At 39.4% G+C, this 19,468-nt stretch overlaps 2 protein-coding genes across 6 annotated transcripts in view; one reads left to right on the top strand and one right to left on the bottom strand.

Moving 5' to 3' along the window:
- LOC106083910 (G-protein coupled receptor moody) overlaps nt 1-19,468 on the bottom strand; it is a 57,424-nt gene that overhangs the window by 27,126 nt on the left and 10,830 nt on the right. Inside the window, exon 1 of one of the 5 annotated variants that reach the window (XM_059366871.1) lies at nt 13,683-13,810. The exons of 3 other annotated variants lie outside the window; for them this stretch is intronic. Coding sequence is in view for 1 of the 2 variants with exons in the window: in XM_059366868.1 (XP_059222851.1) it covers nt 8,525-8,574 (50 nt within the window). In the remaining variant the exon portion in view is untranslated. Of the gene's footprint in view, nt 1-8,524; nt 8,610-13,682; nt 13,811-19,468 lie in introns of those variants that run through there. One more of the 5 variants, XM_059366868.1, reaches the window with a different exon arrangement.
- Nucleotides 3,376-19,468, top strand: part of LOC106083909 (G-protein coupled receptor moody) — a 39,142-nt gene continuing 23,049 nt past the window's right edge. The window contains exon 1 of the mRNA XM_013247216.2: nt 3,376-4,991. The gene's annotated coding sequence lies outside the window, so the exon portion shown is untranslated. The remainder of the gene's footprint in view (nt 4,992-19,468) is intronic.

Raw genomic sequence — 19,468 nt, 5'->3', positions numbered from 1 at the left:
TCTCGTTAGCGTGCATGAACGTGAGTCGACATAAAAGTCGTGCATGAGCGTGCGTAAAATGTCGCGAGTAAAGAGAAATTTCTACCAAATTCCGAGAGAATATATATATGGGAGCTATATCCAAATCTGAACCGATTTTTTTCCAATTTTAGTAGGCTTCGTCTCTAGAGCAAAAAGCATGCCTCTACCAAAATTTAAGACGATCGGACGAAAATTGCGACCTGTATTTTGTACACAAATTATTATAGACAGACGGACATAGCTAAATCGAATCAGAAAGTGATTCTGAGGCGATCGGTGATATGTAATCAATGGATCTATCTCCTCTCCTTCTGGGTGTTACAAACAAATGCACTAAGTTATAATACCCTGCACGACAGTAGTAGTAGTGGAGGTGTAGGGTATACAAATGGTATGGCAGCCCTGTAAAAACTTTTTCACAAAATAATCACTTGCTGTGAGCGCTTTCAGTGATCTGGCCAATGTGTAAAATGTACCATCGCAACCACGGCTCCTCAAGCTCCCACTATTATCACTTACAAGTTATCCACTTCTAACGCCATGACTTCCATCGCTTGGGAGTTCAAATCGGAAGCCATTGAGATATGCGTTTTATTCTTCCACAACTTTTACAATATTTTCGAGTTTCTCTTTGTATTTGGGGTAAGGAGTCGACCCTAATTACTTGACCCATAAAAAAGTCTGTTGATCTTTAGTAGCCCGTTGCCCCAGCTAACTGGTACGGAGAGGAAATGCTTTCTCTGCTCTCTGATCTCTGTGAGTTCATCTCTTGAGGTTCCTGTTGCCTTAATCTTGAGGTTGTCATTGAGAGACTTGTAGAATATTTGCACATCTGTATAGCTATGTCATTTCGACGTTATCATAACGGCTTCCGCTCGCTGCCAATGTTCGGTCCCCTCCATTCCCGTTTTCTCAACGTAACGAATGTTGACTTAAACCACATCCGGTCTCGCATTTTGCTCAAGGTGTCAAGCACAATTGCCAGAAAGTGTCCTTTTGGCTTAATAATGACCTGCAATCACTACCAAGGTGCATTACTCTTCGTCTTTTGAGATCCTTGGTAAACTTTCCTTATCACAATCGTTCTTATTGGTAGTTTGACCGCGTTTTCCTTCTTGTTCTTATTCTTGCTGGGTACGTCACTCTTTCTGCGGTGTCGAAAGCTTTGGCATGTTGTTGTCTTCGGTTTTAAGTATCGTGCCAGGTTTCCTTCTTGTTCTTATTCTTGCTGGGGTTCAAATAAACTGGGCTGGGTACGTCACTCTTTCTGCGCTGTCGAAAGCTTTGGCATGTTGTTGCCTTCGGGTTTAAGTACCGTGCCACTGTAAACCCCTCATGGCTGCCCCTGTCAACCTCGTAGCATACCTACTTATATCCCCCTCCACCCATCCGTAAGAGAATTGGAACCTGTTTCCATTTTCTGGATGGAACGGATGACGATTTCAGTCCATTCTTATTTTGCCTAAGGTATCTAAGCACCTCTATATAGCTGAATCCCTTCGATTTTACCATAACTGTTGGTTTACCATTCTAGTTGGTCGCTAGGTTTGACCTTCTCAGTTTATGGATTTAATAGACGGCGACTTCAACCGCTCCTCATTTCGCTTGAGTATCCCCTGGATTGACTACTACAATTCTCTCGCCATTTTCGTGTTCTACACAAAATTTCCTTTAATTTGAGTACCATATTGCCTATATTCGGTACGATTTCAATTGATGGGGAGAAGGCCCGTTGGGGGGCCCTTCAGGCCCGAGTCCAAAAAAGTACTTCATATTCGCGTTCCTGGGTGGTATGAAGAAACTTAAATTTGTTTGCCATTTTCCACGTAAACTGCACTTTTGCCTATCGTATATTCCATTTTCGCGATATTTTTCGCCGATTACTTTTTTTTTTGATAACAGATATAAAAGCAAAAAAAAAAAACTTGCTGAATTCATTTGGTAGAATATTCTCTCATTACTTATGGTAAACTTTTTATAAAATTGTAATTTTATCACTGTTATTTGTGTAGTTTTTCATAAAATTAATCGCGAAAAACATGGGTTTTCCATGGTGGAAAACGAACAAAGTACCAGCCATTAGATCCACTTCTTTTGATTTTATTGCATGCCGCTGATTGCCATTTTCTTTTTATAACATATGGCAGCCCTGTGAATTTGAAGCCAATTTTATAACCCTCTGCTTCCGAACATTACGGTGGAGAGACGAGATTGTTAAATTTTACAAACATTTTCATTCACAACTTATGCCTGTTTTCTCAACTCTCGCCTGTTGGGCAGCTGGGTTAACCAAAGAGCAAAATATAAAAAACAATTAAAATGATCATTTTATATCTGTATGTATGTCTGGTTCAAAACACAAAGAGATTTCAAAGCATGCTGGCATCAACTCTCCCCTCATTTGTTGGCTAACACGGTGGGAAGCATTCTTAATTATCTCCTTACATTATGGTTGGGGGCATTCGCTCTCTCTCTCTCTCTCTCTCACACGCACACTCTTTCTCTCTTCATTCAACTCACTGACCATTTAATCTCTTTCGGCTATGTGTGGGGTGTTGATGTGTGTGTTGTTTATTTTAACTTTGATTATTTGATCGAGATAAATGAGGGATTGACGGACATAGACATTGTGCCGGCCAGGCGCAAAAGAGGCCAGGCCTACAGGCATAGCCTGACTTGTTGTATTACACCAGATTTGTAAGGGAGCCTTGGGTACTGTATTTTTTATAGACAAAAACAACAAAGGTGCCATAAAGACAAAGATATTTGGGAGTGTAACTTTAAAGGTCTTTTAATTAAAACTATAGCAAACACACGCACACACACACAGGCACACTCACAACGTCCACCATGGGCTGCCATAATGACAAAACTAAATGAATGACCATTCGTATAAGAATTGATTGCGACCGATGACAAACAACAACAAACCTTACAGATCATCATTTGCTGTTGTTGTTGTTTTTGTGTGGCAGTGTAAATAAATGGAATCGGTCTACAGACAATCATTTACCCATATGATATGTTGATATGTCGTCTGTCCTCCTATCTGAGTGTCCGGGGAGGTTAGTTTGATTGTTTGTACCATAGCCTTTGCCTCAGTCAGTCTGTACTCAACTTATACCATTCAACAACGGTGCTCGTATAAAAACCAAACTTCGTCGCACCATAAATGTACACACACACACATATGTATGTAGTATGTATGAATGAACGTAGTAGGTTCTGCTTACAAACAGTGCGAAGTTTGTTTTTTAAAGTATAAAAATATTGTATAATGGCAATATAAAAATGAAAGAAATTTTATTTAACGCGCTTCACATTGACTCTCTGCTGGTTCTCTTAAGCATTCGCTGATAAACAATCAACAGAGTCACACACTACCAACGAACGAACGGTGACGGCCACCACCGGACAATCAGCTAAGTAGCGGCGGAGTTTTCAACAGCAGTCTAAACACAAAATCGACGAGAAGGCCGTGTTGTGGTAGTTACCTCCCCACCGCAACGCGTATAACAAAGTTTTTTAACATTTCATGGATTTTTATTACTCTCGGTGTCATAGCGGAATTTGTAATTTTTTTTCAGTACGACAACATTCATGCATACCTACAGACGATTAAACGAATATAGCCAATCGCTTATTAAAGTCGCTAAAATTTGTTCACTGAGCAAATAAATTGTTTATCGATCGTTCCGTTTCGAAAACCGAAAACCATACCCCACCCCTTGGTAGATAAATAAATGAACAAATGTTGTATTGTGAAAAGTTGCCGATTGACAAATAGTACAAAAAACAGCAAAGTTCTGCGAAATCATTGTGGGGTGTATTGTGTATATGCAGCCAAGTTCTTAAGTGTTTCAAGTGTAGTGGTGCTTTGTGCTTGGAATTAATTATGAATCTTTCGAATTGTCAAATTGTCATTTTTGCACTCTACGACAATCTAAATTCGTACTCAAACGGCCACCAGTGTTGCGTTTTTTTTAAAGTGATGTCACTACAGATTTTCAATTCAATCGCTATTCGAGAGAATTGCTAGAAAATCTAATAAAGAAAGCAAACATTCCAATCAGTGTTCCGTGTTCGATAAAGCAGCAGCAGCAGTAATAATGGCTACAGCAACAACAACATCTTAGCGTAACCTTATCTAAGTGCCCGCATCAGATTATTGCTATGAGTACGTGTTAAAGACGTTTTTTTTTAAACTTAAAAAATAAAAACAAATCGAAGGTAATAGGTGCAACAATTTATTATCGAAATACAAATAATACACCTGTATGGTGTGGTATCCCTAGAAACTAATGCCCAAATGCTTAATAAATAAACCATGGCATATGAAAGTGAAAAGTGAATAAATAAACAAAACGTACAAAAAAAAAACAACACCAAACATCAATACCTCTGCATGGCATTTAATCGAATAACAAAATCCAAAAGGTAAACAAATCAACAAAACCAAAAAAAATCTACGACGAACTTCTGGTTCTGTTCTACCAACAACTTTACACTTTGCCATACACCTTACCTTAGACAGCAACAACAAGATCTAAGCAGCACCACAGAGGGGTAGTAGAGGCAAAAAGAGGCTCTTCACAACACAGATCAGCCAACAAAACGAAGCAAGTGCTTCTTGAGGCGATTAGTCATCTGATGCCAGTCACTCATTTCATTCCAGACCAGCCCAGCAGCAGCATTTAAATGATGTTCCAAACAATACATATTTCATGTTGAATCACCGTTTTAATCGAGTTAATATTTTTACCTGGAAATTCACACTAACAACAGTAACAACAACAACAAACGTCTCAAACTCTCTTGCACAAGCAGAGCAGCCTCTGAATTTCTTCTTCAGCTATATACAACACACAGAGAGAGAGAGAGAGAGAGTAAAAAGAAATCCACACGGCAAATACATCTGTCAAGTAGTTCTGAACATTTCGACTCAGCATCTTTTATTGAATTGAATTCATGTAAGTATAAATGAATGTACATATGTACGTATGTTTGTTGTAGCTTTTATTAGGCATGAGTATTGTTGTATTGATCGTGTAAAACAGCTAGGATTGCCAACAATTTATTTTATAATTAGCCATATAGGTACTTGTAATTTGCAAAGTATTAAATTTTTGGTCTCTTTTAAAAAGGGACTTTGGTAAAAAAAGAGAAAAATAAGCTTTTTTCACAAAAATTTGCCAACAATGAGGTATTGAAAGGCACTAATAGGATATCTAGGCTCGGCTATAAAAGTGTTTTCCTAAGAGTATTCTCAAACACTCATAGCTACGTGAGAAAGTGCGATGAGACTTTCAACGAGGAGACTGTGGAACTTTTGAAGGAGACAGGATAGCAAGGCGGAATGGGTTCGGCGATCGAAATATCGCTAAACAAAAGGAACTGCCTCTGTAAGCGGTCTTATCAGAAACATTGTCATTGAAGACAAAGAGGGAGGGAGTTCAGAGAGGACTAGATGCTCCCAAAACTTTTGAACGAAACCTTTTAAAGCACCTTGCATCGCTACAACAGATTTTCGGGGTTAGCCTAGTTTGTTTATGCGGGCCGACAGTATAGAAGGAAGTCCTAAACGAGAAAAAACAATTAAAAACGTGACAAATTCGGCGGGCCAAATCTTGGGAACCCACCACCATTGATTGTGTTTAAAATTTCTGCCAAATTGGACAAATATTGAAGCTCCCATGGGGCACCGGTTTACATGGGTGCTACATCAGGTTATATGCCAATATGGACCATACTAAACATCCGTTTAATGTCATAACGGAACACTATGTGTAAAAAATTCATCCCAATTGGACAACAATTGCGATGTCTAAGGGCTCACGATCTCCAATCCGATGATCGGTTTATATGGGAGCTATATCAGGCTTATGACCGATTTGGACCATAGTTAGGCGTAATTGTTGGAATCCTAATGGAGCTTTACATTCAAAATTTCAGCCCAATCGGACAACAATTTCGGCTTCTAGGGGTTCAAGATGCCAAGTTGGGAAATTAGTTTATATGGGAGTTATATCAGGTTATAGACTGATTTGAACCATTTTAAGCATGATTGTTGAAAGTCATAACAGAACATGCAAGGATAGTCCACTGGCTCTACTGGAGCGTGAATAGACCAATACTTACTTACGTCTCAGTAGTTTGGTGGACTGCTATAGAGAAAAAGTGCAACATAAGGAACAGGTTCAGAGAACATGTTGTCTTGGCATAGGCGGAGCGATGAGGGCCACGCCTTATAGGGCACTGGAGACTATTCTAGATATCCAACCCATTGACATACAGATTAAGCGTGAGGCAGCCACGCGGCTATGAGACTTAAGGCGATAGAAGAATGGATTGAGGATGCGAGCAGCTCATACCATCGCGGTATAATCGAGGCGACGATAGGAAACCTGCAAGGAAGGGAAGAGGTTTCCGATCGGATACCTGAGATTAGCCTTGAGGCCGATTGCGAGCCACTGCTACCAGCGGCATAGTCTTGGATTGAGGGAACCCTAGTATTGCCATCTGGAAGATCATGTTACACGGATGGATCCAAGCTAGAGGACAAAGTGGGCCTGGGGGTTTACATTGAGAACCCAGGGACTGAGATCTGTTTTAAACCGCCTGGCCATAATACGATCCTACAGGCGGAGATCCGGGCGATCACAGGATGCGTGAGATGGTGTGGTGCTAACGCGAGTAGTGTGAACATCTTTACGGACAATTAAATTGCCATAAGGGCAATAACAACTAGGACGGTGAGGTCACGAACAGTTTTGCAATGTAAGAAGGAGATTAATGCGTTCTCTGTGGATGGCAAAATCTCCATCGTTTGGGTGCCGGGCCATAACGGAGTAAGGTGGAATGAAAGGGCAGACGATTTGGCGGTGACGGCCAGAGGACTGTCATCAATAAACTTTGTTAACCCGAAGCCTTTCGGGTCGACACAGTCTGAGTTAAGAGCGTGTGCTATGAATGCACACGCATGCAACCCAGTGGAACAGCGAAACGTTCTTAAGGACGGCGAAAATCCTATGGGGGGATCCAGATCGGGAGAAGACAATGCTATTACTGAAAGGAAGTAAGAAGGAGGTCAGTATAGCTATTAGAATCATAACGGGACACACAAGAATACGAGCTCACTTATGTAAAATCGGTGCGGCAAGTGATGGCATGTGTAGGGCATGTGGGGAAGATGAAGAGGCATTGAAGCATTTCCTTTGGCATTGTCCAGCTTGCGCGTCCAACAGATACCGGCACTTAGGTGGGAACACAATACCAGACAAACTAACATAGGGGCGTGGCATGGAAAGCAATTAGGAATTTTGTATCTTTTACGATGTTACTTTATAGTTTTTAGAGCACACAACAAGCCGATTACTGGCTTAGGTGCATGTCTATAGTGGCATAAGGCAGATTAATATCTGCACCCTCTTTTCAATCTAACCTAACAGAACACTACATGCAAAATTTCAGCTCAATCGGATAATAATTGTGGCTTTTAGGGGCTCAACAAATTATGTCCATTTTATATGGAGCCGATATGCCCCATTTGCCAGCCCCAACACCGGGATTTGAACCTAGCGTGCAGAGTCAAAGTCGAACTTGCTAACCACTGCGCTAAGGTGGGGTTCTAGCTCACAAATCTGCCTTCGTTCTTACTTAAATCAAATGCCTAAATTATGCTGAATAAACACAGCCCTGAAAAATTTAAAATATTGGGTTGCCCAAAAAGTAATTGCGGATTTTTTAAAAGAAAGTAAATGCATTTTTAATAAAACTTAGAATAAACTTTAATCAAATATACTTTTTTTACACTTTTTTTCTAAAGCAAGCTAAAAGTAACAGCTGATAACTGACAGAAGAAAGAATGCAATTAAAGAGTCACAAGCTGTGAAAAAATTTGTCAACGCCAACTATATGAAAAATCCGCAATTACTTTTTGGGCAACCCAATAATAAAAATCAAATTACTACCTAAGAAATTTGTAAAAAAAAAATAAAATTTTTACAGACATAGCAGGACAAAATAAATCTTTACAATAAGCTACCATAAAATTTAAATCGGAGTATGAAAAAATGAAATTTACAAAACATCTCAACTGGTGTGGACGGTTGAGATGTCTCCCAGAACCAGTGGAGCAAAACAAGTCAGTATGGACATAGCATTAGCTATTGTCGCATTATTTTTTATCACAGTTGACAACACTATTCATTTAATGTCATCAATTCATATCATCAGAGCATTAGTACACTAGGTATCTCCATTTTTCTCCAGCATGTGAGAATAAACAGGCACCCATTCTTAATGGACAGGTGTGTGTGAGAGAGTAGCAAACGCTGAAATCTCTTTTTTCCTTCATCGTGTGTTAACACTTGTTGAGCACAAAAGGTTTACTCTTCAAAAGGTTCAGGAAATCTGTAAATACCCACATACACATACACACATACGTGCTTATCATCATCACTACCCCATTGAGTGTGTTCTTCATACGCATGAAAATACTCACAGTCCCGATACAACGATAACAACAGTTGAGAAAATGTGAGAAATCATCATGCCTCAATTCTGATAAGAATCGTCTCAAAGCAAGCAGCAACGGCGGCAAAGATTCAAACTGCATCGACTGAGATAGTACTGTTGCGAGTGTAAGTTAATGACTGACAATTAAGACAATTTTATAGACAATTTACACAAGAAACCATTTCATGGTAATATGTACTCGCAGCATTTATGCATATTGATAATGTCGATGATAACATACAATACAAATGCAAGCTGTAGTGTTGTTGGCATGTACATGCGTATATATGTATATGCATATCTGGTGGTATGGTAGGCATCTTTCATTTGACTTCGGACTAAAATATGATTGCTTATGGATGATGTTTCGTTTGATCAATGCGCTCGTCATTATCGAGGAAGTGGTAGTCAGATTAACTGAGAACGGTATCTTCAATTGAATGAAGGAAGAGGCGTCATTACAAAAAATTTTAGTTGGGGTTGTCAGTGGCATTAATTGATGTAGGAAAGTGTTTAAAAAATGTAAAAGAAAGGGTGTTTTAGTAGTTGGATATCACAATGGCCTAAAATGTCCAAGTGAATGTGATACAGACTGTTATTATGGCCTTACCTAATCGCTTAAGAATTGGTGTTTAGGATAGGCCGAGTCAAATACGGAGGGAATATTAAAAGCCCCACATTAATCGATTGGTGTCTAGTTCTGACCCACTTAGGCTGCTAGCTGCCACGCACATCCCTGGGAGCTCGGAGGTGGCCGGTGTGTCGATGAACCCGGATGATATCGATGTCCCTCTAATAGAACACAGTGCCAAGTGATTGTCCATGGTTGAGGACATGATGACGGAGGGGAAGATAGTCTGGGCAGTGAATTCGTTTAATGGCCTATCTTAGAGATGATTTTAGCAACTCCGTTTTACTGGACTACATGCCCATCGAGTGACGATAGGTTCTCTACTCAAGGACTACAAGGAGCCATTCTCTACTCAAGGACTACAGGATAATCTACCTAAAATTTGAAAAACCTTGAGAGACTAATTGACGCATGTATTAGGCAACGTCTCGATCCTTCACTGCCATGCGACATTCAGCATGGGTACACTAACTCTCGTTCGATCGGTTGATAGTGCCCTTAATGATGTGGTTGGCTACATCGAGTGGTTTTTGGGTTTGGGCAATTTCACTTTGAAAAACCTGGAGAGACTAATTGACACATGTATTAGGCAACGTCTCGATCCTTCACTCCCATGCGGCTACCAGCATGGGTACACTAACTCTCGTTCGATCGGTTGACAGTGCCTTTAATGATGTGATTGGCTACATCGAGTGGTTTTTGGGTTTGGGCAATTTCACTTTGGCGACCTTCTTGGACATAGAAGGGGCTTTCAATAACGTTATGTTAAAGTTAATACATGGCGCTCTGGTGGACATGAGGGTCCCCATCTCTTAGTAAATTGGGTAGGAACGATGCTGAAATGCAACATTATCAACGAATCACTGAAAAAGGGCTCGAAAAGGAAGATTGTGAGCAGGGTAATTCCGCATGGAAGGGTTTTATATACTCTATTGTGTCTTCTGAGTATCAATATGATCTTAGATTTTTCAAAAGGGCGAGAATGAAAGTCGTTACCCACGCGGATGACGTCGTCATAACTTTGGGTGACTATTTCCTCCACCTCGTTCAGGTGGCGTTGAGGAAGCTGTTAGCATAGGTGAGGCCCAACGTGGTAGGCATAAACCTCAGAAATACTGAGCTGTTAGTTTTTCACCAGAAGGAGGAAGATGTGGGTTTTCAGGGTGTTCCTCTTTTGGATGAGGTGTAGCTGCCACTTTCCCTGGAGAGGTCAAGTACTTGGGAGTAGTAATTGACCATAAACAAAGCTGAAGATGGAACAAAGGGTCAAAAGCGGATTGAATGCGCTATACTCCTATCGCAACTCGACAGAAAGGATTTGGGGGCTTAGTCCGGGGAAGGTGCACTGGATGTTTGGTCAATTCTCAGCTATAACTGTTTGGTGTGGCATAGGAATCCAGAATGCTTTCAACTCCAAAGGAAGGAGTTGGGGGCTTAGGCCAGGTACGATGCACTGAATTTTCGGCCAAATCTCACCAATAGAGTTTTGGTGTCGCATAGAGCTCTGGACGACTGTGCCCTCCGGAAGTTTTTTGTGAGATACAAGGTACCGCGGCAGTGTTGATAACTGGTTAAGTTGTAGTGAGGAAGTAGGGTGTTTTCAGGAGACCTGTCCTGGGTGGGATGGAGCTGGCGTTCTGTCTTGAGATCAAGTACTTGGGCGTGATTTTTTCCCAGAAACATCAAAGGAAGGGTCAAAAACGGATTTAATGCGAAGGTGTTGGGGGCTTAGTCCGGGGAAGGTGTACTGGATGTTCGGTCAATTCTCACCAATGAATGTTTGGTGTGGCATAGGACTCCAGACAACTGTGCCCTCTACAAGATGATCGAGGAGGTACCCGGTACCACAGAAGTGCTGATCTCTGGGTAAGGAGCACTAAGGAAGCAGGGTGTTTTTAGGAGACCCTTCCTAAATGGGAAGAAGCTGTCGCTTTTTCTGGAGGTCAAGTACATGGACGTGATTTTTGAGCAGAAACTAGTAGGTCATGCCATTTCGATGTCATGACCTACTAGATGGAGATGTATTTAACGTTGATTTGTATACTATCCACCAGGCCTGTCCGGCTGTCCCTCTGTCAAAAGCACACCAAATTTCGAAGGAATAAAGCTAGGCGATTGCAATTTTACACCTAAAAACTTCCTGTTAGTGTAGGTCGGCTGGGATTGTAAATGGACTATATCGGTCCATGTTTGATACAGCTGCCATATAAACCGATCCTGGGTCTTGACTTATCCGATTTGGCTGAAATTTTGCATGAAGTGTTTTGTTTTAAGTCGCAATAACTGTGCCAAGTATGATCGAAGTCCGTTCGTAACCTGATATAATTCGCATATAAACCGATTTCGGATCTTGAGCCTCTAGAGGGCGCAATTACTATCCGATTTGGCTAAAAACGCTTTGTTTTAACTCCCAACGACTGTGCCATGAATGATCGGTGTTCCCAAATCGGTTCAAAACCTGTAATAGGTTCCATATAAACCGATATTGTGTCTTGACTTCTTGAGCCGCTAGAGGGCGCAATTATTATCAGATTTGACTGAAATTTGACATGAAATGTTTTTTTCTTGTTTCCAACAACTGTGCGAAGTATGTTCCAATTCGGTTCATTACCTGATATAGCTTCCATACAATCCGATCACGGATCTTGATTTTTTGAGCAGCTAGAGGGCGCTATTATTGCCCGATTTGGCTGAAAGTTAGCATGAAGTGATTTGTTTTGCCTACCAACAAGTGTGCCATGTGTGTTCTAAATCTGTTCAAAACTTCATATAGCTTCCATATAAACCGATCTCCCGATTATACGTCCTGAGCCTCTAGAGGGCGCAATTCTTTTTCGATTTGGCTGTAATTTTGCACAATGACTTCCTCTTAGGTCTCCAATAGCGAACAACTCCATTTGGTTCATAACTTGGTATAGCTCCAATAGCATAGCAATTCTTATCCATTACCCTTTGTTTACCTATAAAGAGATATCGGGCAAAGAACTGGACAAAAGCGATCCAAGGTGGAAGGTATATAAGATACGGCTCGACCGAACTTAGCTCGCTTTTAATTCTTAAATTTTAATATACACAGAACGGTTTAAACTGACAACTAAATCTCATTTTTTTATGCAACCATTCTGGCGCCTTAAAAATTAGATCATTTTGTGGAGGTTTCATACCCTGTGGTATATTCTCTCACCTTTTTTTATTGACATTATCATTTTTCATTTCTCATTAATGAGTATGATGTTGCTCGAAACGAAATCGGGTAATAACGATTTGGCTGAAAGTTAGCATGAAGTGATTTGTTTTGCCTACCAATAAGTGTGCCAAGTTTGTTCTAAATCTCTTAAAAACTTGATATAGCTCCCATATAAACCGATCTCCCGATTTTTCGATTTGGCTGAAATTTGCACAATGACTTCCTGTTAGGTCTCCAATCGCCAACAACCCCATTTGGTTCATAACTTGGTATAGCTCTAATAGCATAGCAATTCTTATCCATTACCCTTTGTTTGCATATAAAGAGATATCGGGCAAAGAACTGGACAAAAGCGATCCATGGTGGAGGGTATATAAGATTCGGCTCGACTGAACTTAGCTCGCTTTTAATTGTTAAATTTTAATATACACAGAACGGTTTAAACTGACAACTAAATCTCATTTTTTTATGCAACCATTCTGGCGCCTTAAAAATTAGATCCTTCTGTGGAGGTTTCATACCCTGTTGTATTCTCTCACCTTTTTTTATTGACATTATCATTTTTCATTTCTCATTAATGAGTATGATGTTGCTCGAAACGATTTGCAAAATTTCTGTAAGAATCTCTTCTTGGACATGCGTGAAAAGTCGGTTAACAGTTTTTTTAGTTTTTATTCTTTGACATGACCTACTAGATGGTGATGTGTTTAACGGTGGTTCTTAACACTAAATATCTGCAGCAAATTTGATTTATAGCTAAGTTGCATCTTTTTTTTATCGATTTTATTGACATCGATTAATTTAGAATTACACATGTTGTCATTAATGAGTATGATGTCGCTCAAAACATTTCAACATTTCTGTGAGATTCTCATCTCATCGGTCAGCCGTACTTATAGTTTTCTTTCGTTTTGACATCTCGTTGAACATGACCTACTAGAGGGAGATGTGGTTAACGGTGGTTTTTAATCCTAAATATCCGCAACAAGAATGATTGACTGCTAAATTGCATCATTGTTTGAACAACAATTCGGGGTGTCAAGAAAAATTGGGCCACATTATGGAAGGCTCCTACTACTCTGTTGTTTTTTTCCATATTCACTTTTTTCACTCTCTGGTTTGAGATGGTTTCTTCATGATTCATCAGTTGAAAGTTATGTTGCGATCTTAGATCTTTCAACCATATACAACTAGTCAGCTGGCTTAACACTGAACATATACTCTCAGCAATGCAGGTTCGTAGGTATGCTTGTATGTGTGTGCAATCATTTGGCGACCAAGTGTATGGCATGAAATGAATGTGTTTGGGATGACTAATGGTTTCACCTTTTAAATCCTGTTATAGCAGTGTGTGGTGTAACTTTACAGTTGTTTTAAATGTTTAAACTGCCGTGGCTTGCGGAAGGTGCTGGCTAAGCCTAGTCTCTTAATGATTATTTTAAAATCATATTCACACTTAATCATAAAAGTAATTGTCACGTTCATGGCATGCATGCATGAGTAAGGCAAAGTGGAATACAAGGAGGAACTTATTACAAGTCAATGTTTTGAACATGGTTGCCATGTTGAAAAATTATACAATCAAAAAGTTAAAAGTCATGTTTATAGATATTCATCTGACCTTTGAGCATTTTCGACACTGATGAGGAAGGTTTCTTATATTTTAAAATACTGAAAACACTAATATTGGATCAAAAAGTGTATTCGTGTATTCAAAAATTTGTGCAAATTTGCACAAATTGTTACTGAAAGTCGTATCTGTACTTTATTTGCCAGCAGAGAAGAGAACGGGAGAGTGCGTGAGAGCAAGCTAAATTTTGAGAGTTTGATAATTGAAAGCTTGCAAATTACTACTGGAATTTTTTTTTCTAGCAGAAATTTGCAGAATCGATCAGCTGTTTAATTCAAATAAATAGCAAAGGAGACTAATAGCTATTCTTAACCTCCTGCAAATTTTTACTGGCAATGCGAAACTTATATATAAAAATCAATTTGTGTTTGTTTGTCGGTTTGTTTGTGTGTTCCTTATAGACTCAAAAACGGCAGAACCAATTTTCATGAGATTTTCACAGATGGTGCATAATGATCCCATGGTGAAAATAGGGTACTACATTTTTTGATATCTGAAGGGGGGGCGGACCCTCCCCCTTATTCTAATTTTTCAGAAACGCCAGATCTCGGTGATGGGTGGTGCGAAATTTTGTGTGCTCTCTTATAGTACCTTAAAAATAAAAATTTGGCATCCAAATTTCGGATGTGGTACTTAGGGGGCCGCCCCACCCTAAAACCTACCAAATATATATTTAGACCAATCACGATAATATGGGACTCAAATGAAAGTTATTTAGGATAACAAAACGTATAAGGTATCCAATTGTCCGACCAAGTGTTAGGGGGACCAGCCCAACCCCCAAAACACCCCTAAATCGGACGTATTTACGGACCATGGCAATATGGGACTCAAATGAAAGGTATTTGCGAGTAGAATACGAATCTGATATCCAAATGTGGGACTAAGTTTTTGGGGAGCCGCCCCTCCCAAAAATACCCCAAAAGAGGACAAATTTACGACCATAGCAATATGGGGTTCAAATGAAAGGTCTTTGGGAGTAAAGCAGGAATCTGATATTAATATTCGGGAAAAAGTGTCTATGGGGCGACCCCACCCATATAGGAAGTATTTTAGAGTAGAACACGAATTTGATACGGGAACGGACGCCCCATCCCCCAACACACTCCCCAAATATGGGGATATATGGGGCTCAAATCTAAAGTATTTGGGAGTAGACCACGAATGTGATATCAAAATTCGGGACCAACTGCCTAGGGGACGTCCCACCCCCATAACAACCCCCAAATGGGACGGATTTACTCACCATGACAATTTGGGTATTTAAGGGAGTGGATCTCGATACTGATAGTTTTTAAGGCTCATAACCCAAACATATTCAACCCAAACATACGAAGTCAAAGAAGGCGCAGCGGAGCGGGACCGGTTCATCTAGTAGACCTAATACAATTAAAAACGTGCGAAGTTCGGCAGGTCCGGTTCGGTTCAACCGTACTTGACGCAGTTGTTGGAAGTCGTAACTGAACACTACATGCAAAATTTTAACCAAATTGGACAAAAATTGCGGCTTACAGGGGCTTAAGATGTCAAAACCGGGAGTCAGGTTATATGGGAGCTGTATCAGATTATAGACCGATTTCAATCGTACTTGGCACCGTTATTGAACGTCGTTACAGAACACTGCCTGCAAAATTTCAGTCAAATCGGATAACAATTGGGGATTCTAGGGGCTAAATACGTTAAACCGGAATATTGGGTTATATGGGAGCTACGTCAGGTTATATACCGATTTCAACTGTATTTGGCACAGTTAAGGTTGCAACGCTAAGAAGGAGAAGAGCTAAACCCAGCATACGGATCGGTTAGAATCACTTCCTGATTCGGTTTAGCTACGCCGTCCGTCCGTCTGTCTGTCTGTCCATGTATTCTTGTAATCAAGGTACAGGTCGCATTTGTTGTCCGATTTTCATAAAATTTTGCATAAGTCTCTATTTTGGTCCAAGGATGAACGCTATTGATTTCGAAATCGGTCCCGATATAGATATAGCTCCCATATATATTTTTCATCCGATGTACCCTTTTAAAGCAGTAGAAGCCACAATTTTGTTCCGATTCTTAAGAAATTTGGCATAGTGTTTTTTTTACGTCCCAATATGTGTGCAAAATTTCATTGAAATCGGTCCAGATTTAGATATACCTCCCATATATATCTTTCTTCCGATATGCTCTTTTAAAGCTGTAGGAGCCACAATTTTGGTCCGATCTTTACCAAATTTAGCATAATATGTTTCGTGTGGCTTCTTAATACGTGTGCATAAATCGGTTCAGATTTAGATACAGCTGCCATATATAACTTTCTTCCGATTTGACCTATAAAGGCTGTAGAAGGCACAATTTTGGTCTGATCTTTACCAAATTTAGCACGAAGTGCTTTTTGTGATGTCCCAATATGTGTGCAAAATTTCTTCAGAATCGGATCAAATTTATATTTGGCTCCACTATATATCTTTCATCCGATATGGTCTTTTAGGGCTGTAGAAGGCACAATTTTGGTCCCATCCTTACAAAATTTTGCAGGAGATGTTTTATTTGACGTCGCATCAGATTTAGATAAAACTCCTATATATATATTTTATGCGTTTCGACTTTTAAGGCTGTAGAAGCCACAATTTTCGTACTAACGTAAAAAAATCGTATAAGGCTCTATTCGATATTTCAATAGGTATGAAAAATTAAAGTCTGACTAAATTTGGATATAAGTGCTATATATCAAAAGTATTACGTAGACTCGTTTTTAATACGAAAGGCATTTCAGTATGGAGAAATAAGTGATCAGGACCACTAACATTTCGTCAATCGATTCGTTCGTTTATTTATCGAAATCATTTATTTCCCTTTATACCAGGATTCACTGAATAAGGTTAAGCCAAGCGATCAGCCGATATACTTTTTTTTAATATTTGGCAGTACTTGGCATTGAGGATGTCAACTTGTTCTCTTTTTACATTCATTCTTTGTTTACGTTTTCTCCTATATGATGACATTTTCAATCGTCAGATTTGACATCCTTAATGATGTTTATGGGGCCTATCCACTTTGTGTTTTTGCATGTGACCTAACCTTCTATTAGTGAATCCTGCCTTTATACAATCATCTGATTTCGATTAGTTGGCAAACAAATCGAATGACAAATTGTTTAGTGATCCTGGCCCTAAAGAACGAACATTCTTTTAAGAAGCTTTAAAGTTCGCAGTTAGCAAACAATACGCGCTTAACGTCTTTGAACCCAGCTAAAAAAAAAAAGAGGGCATGATTTTGTTTGTCGCAATTCTTGAGTAATTACGCACAATTTCAAAAACCACATTTGATTCATTCAGCACTTCATAACTGAAGATGTGATATTCATGTTCGTTGGATGGATGTGTACTACAGAGGACTGAGTTGTGGTTTCAATGCCATTTTCGTTAAATAAAATCCCGCGGATTAATCACTGCTTAAATTGATCTGTAGACAAACAAAGCAATTGTAAGTGATAATAGACATGATTTTTTGTGGTTTCATCCCTTTTTTAATAAGACAGTAATTGAATTATAAGGCTAAAAGTAGAATGTCAATTCTATGTCGACGAGAGTAAACCACAGCAAAGCGAAAGATTATAGGCCCATTAGTCTGTCATCGTATTTTACTTAAAACACTAAAAAAACTAATCGATCAGAAGGTAAGAAAGGAACTGTAACCCAAGAGCTTCAGTGAGTCACTCTTACCTCAAGGGTTGATCAGTGGAGACGGCCTTGATGCGATATCGCTGATGCCGAGCGGAGCCGGCATACAAGTCAATACAATCAAGTGCTCAAAACGCTTTGGAACTGTTTTGTCGCACTCAATCGGCTTACCTCTCTGCTATGCTCGGCGTCCACTAGGTTATGCCCAAGCTTTTTTGTATTGACTTGGGTGTACAATTGCTTGTACTTTTGGATTAATCGACTAAATTGTTTACTTGAAAATCCAGGATCAACGATTAATCGAACAAGACCGAAAAAGGTTGTCGATTAATCGAAATTATATATTGAAGGATATTTTTTGAGAATCTAACCTTCAAATCTTTCTCATTTCTGTATGTCGATGGGAATATGGCAAATGGATCAGATTTATTTGATCTTCCTTTTTAAACTAAAGCAAAAAATGCTCATCCCAATAGAATGAAATTTTGGCCAGGCAGGGCCCAATTGATCGAAAATGTGCAGGCAAATACGCAATTCATATGTTTTTAAGTTTTTTCAACTTCAAAACGATAAATCGATTAACCGTCCTAAATTTATCGATTAATCGTTTATTTGAAAATGTGTCATTTTCAATTGTTCGATTATTTCAAAGATCACGAATAATCAATAATCGAATAACGATTAATCGACTGTGCACACTAGTATTGTCTTGCATGTAACCACTTTTCTCGCACTCGCGCTCACAATCTTTATCGCATTGACAATCTCAGCTTGGATTTCAGTGCGCACTCTGTTCGCACCCTTACACTGAAGGAGTATGCCATAGGGCAACATATCGATGGCATTATCGATACTAACGCTATTTTAGTTTTTGTCTGAACATCGATTGACATCAATATCAATATTTTCTATCGATTTGAACAAAAATAAACTATCCTTTAAAATACATTGGGCCCATCAAGGGCGCATTTTTCATTCAGTTATGCTAAAATTTTTTCAATGATTTCTCTCAAGACTTCCAGCCGACTTTATTAAATGTGGGTTTATTGGGTTTATTATTTTAACTTCTCATTTAAAATATAGGTGATGGGAAATTAACGATAGTATCGATACTATCAATATTTATTATTAGAAATATCGAAAATATAGAATGTTGCTGTTATCGATAGTTTGCCAGCTCTAGTATGCCTGCCTTTCTTCATATCGAGGGGGCATTTAATAATGTGTATTGTAGATAGAGGCGTTTGTCGCCACAGGAGGTCCGTCCGAATTTCTACGATTGGACGGAAAAAGTGCTATGCGGCGGGAAAAATTGCGGAAGGACAAGGGCTTGTTGAGAGCATATAAAGTAACAGATTTTAAAGTATAATCTTTGAAATCCCATCACTCTGATCACATCAGTTGTCGATGGGAAACTTTTAAAGAAAAGAAATACAAAGGAAACCAGTAAAAACGTGTTATGTTCGGTCGGGTCAAATCTTGGGTACCCACCACAATGGATTCCGCCAAAAATTTGTCTCGATTAACTCAGTTTGTATTTTAATTATTTTACAACAATCAAAACGGGATTGGTTGTGTTTGCTATGGTGTATATAGGGGGACTATATCAGTATATAGATCGATTCCGATCATACCGAACATGGATGCGGAAAGTCATAGTAGAGGTTTTTATGTAAAATTTCAGTTCAATCAGGTGAAAATTGAGGCCCCTAGGACCTCAAGAAGTAAAATCTGGGGATCGGTTTGTTTGGGGGCAGATATAAAGGGTGATTTTTTTGAGGTTAGGATTTTCATGCATTAGTATTTGACAGATCACGTGG

Source organism: Stomoxys calcitrans, chromosome 4 (assembly GCF_963082655.1).
Source record: "Stomoxys calcitrans chromosome 4, idStoCalc2.1, whole genome shotgun sequence".
Classification (NCBI taxonomy): domain Eukaryota; kingdom Metazoa; phylum Arthropoda; class Insecta; order Diptera; family Muscidae; genus Stomoxys; species Stomoxys calcitrans.
Note: the sequence above shows the minus strand (reverse complement) of the source record. Positions and strands in the feature narration are given on the sequence as shown.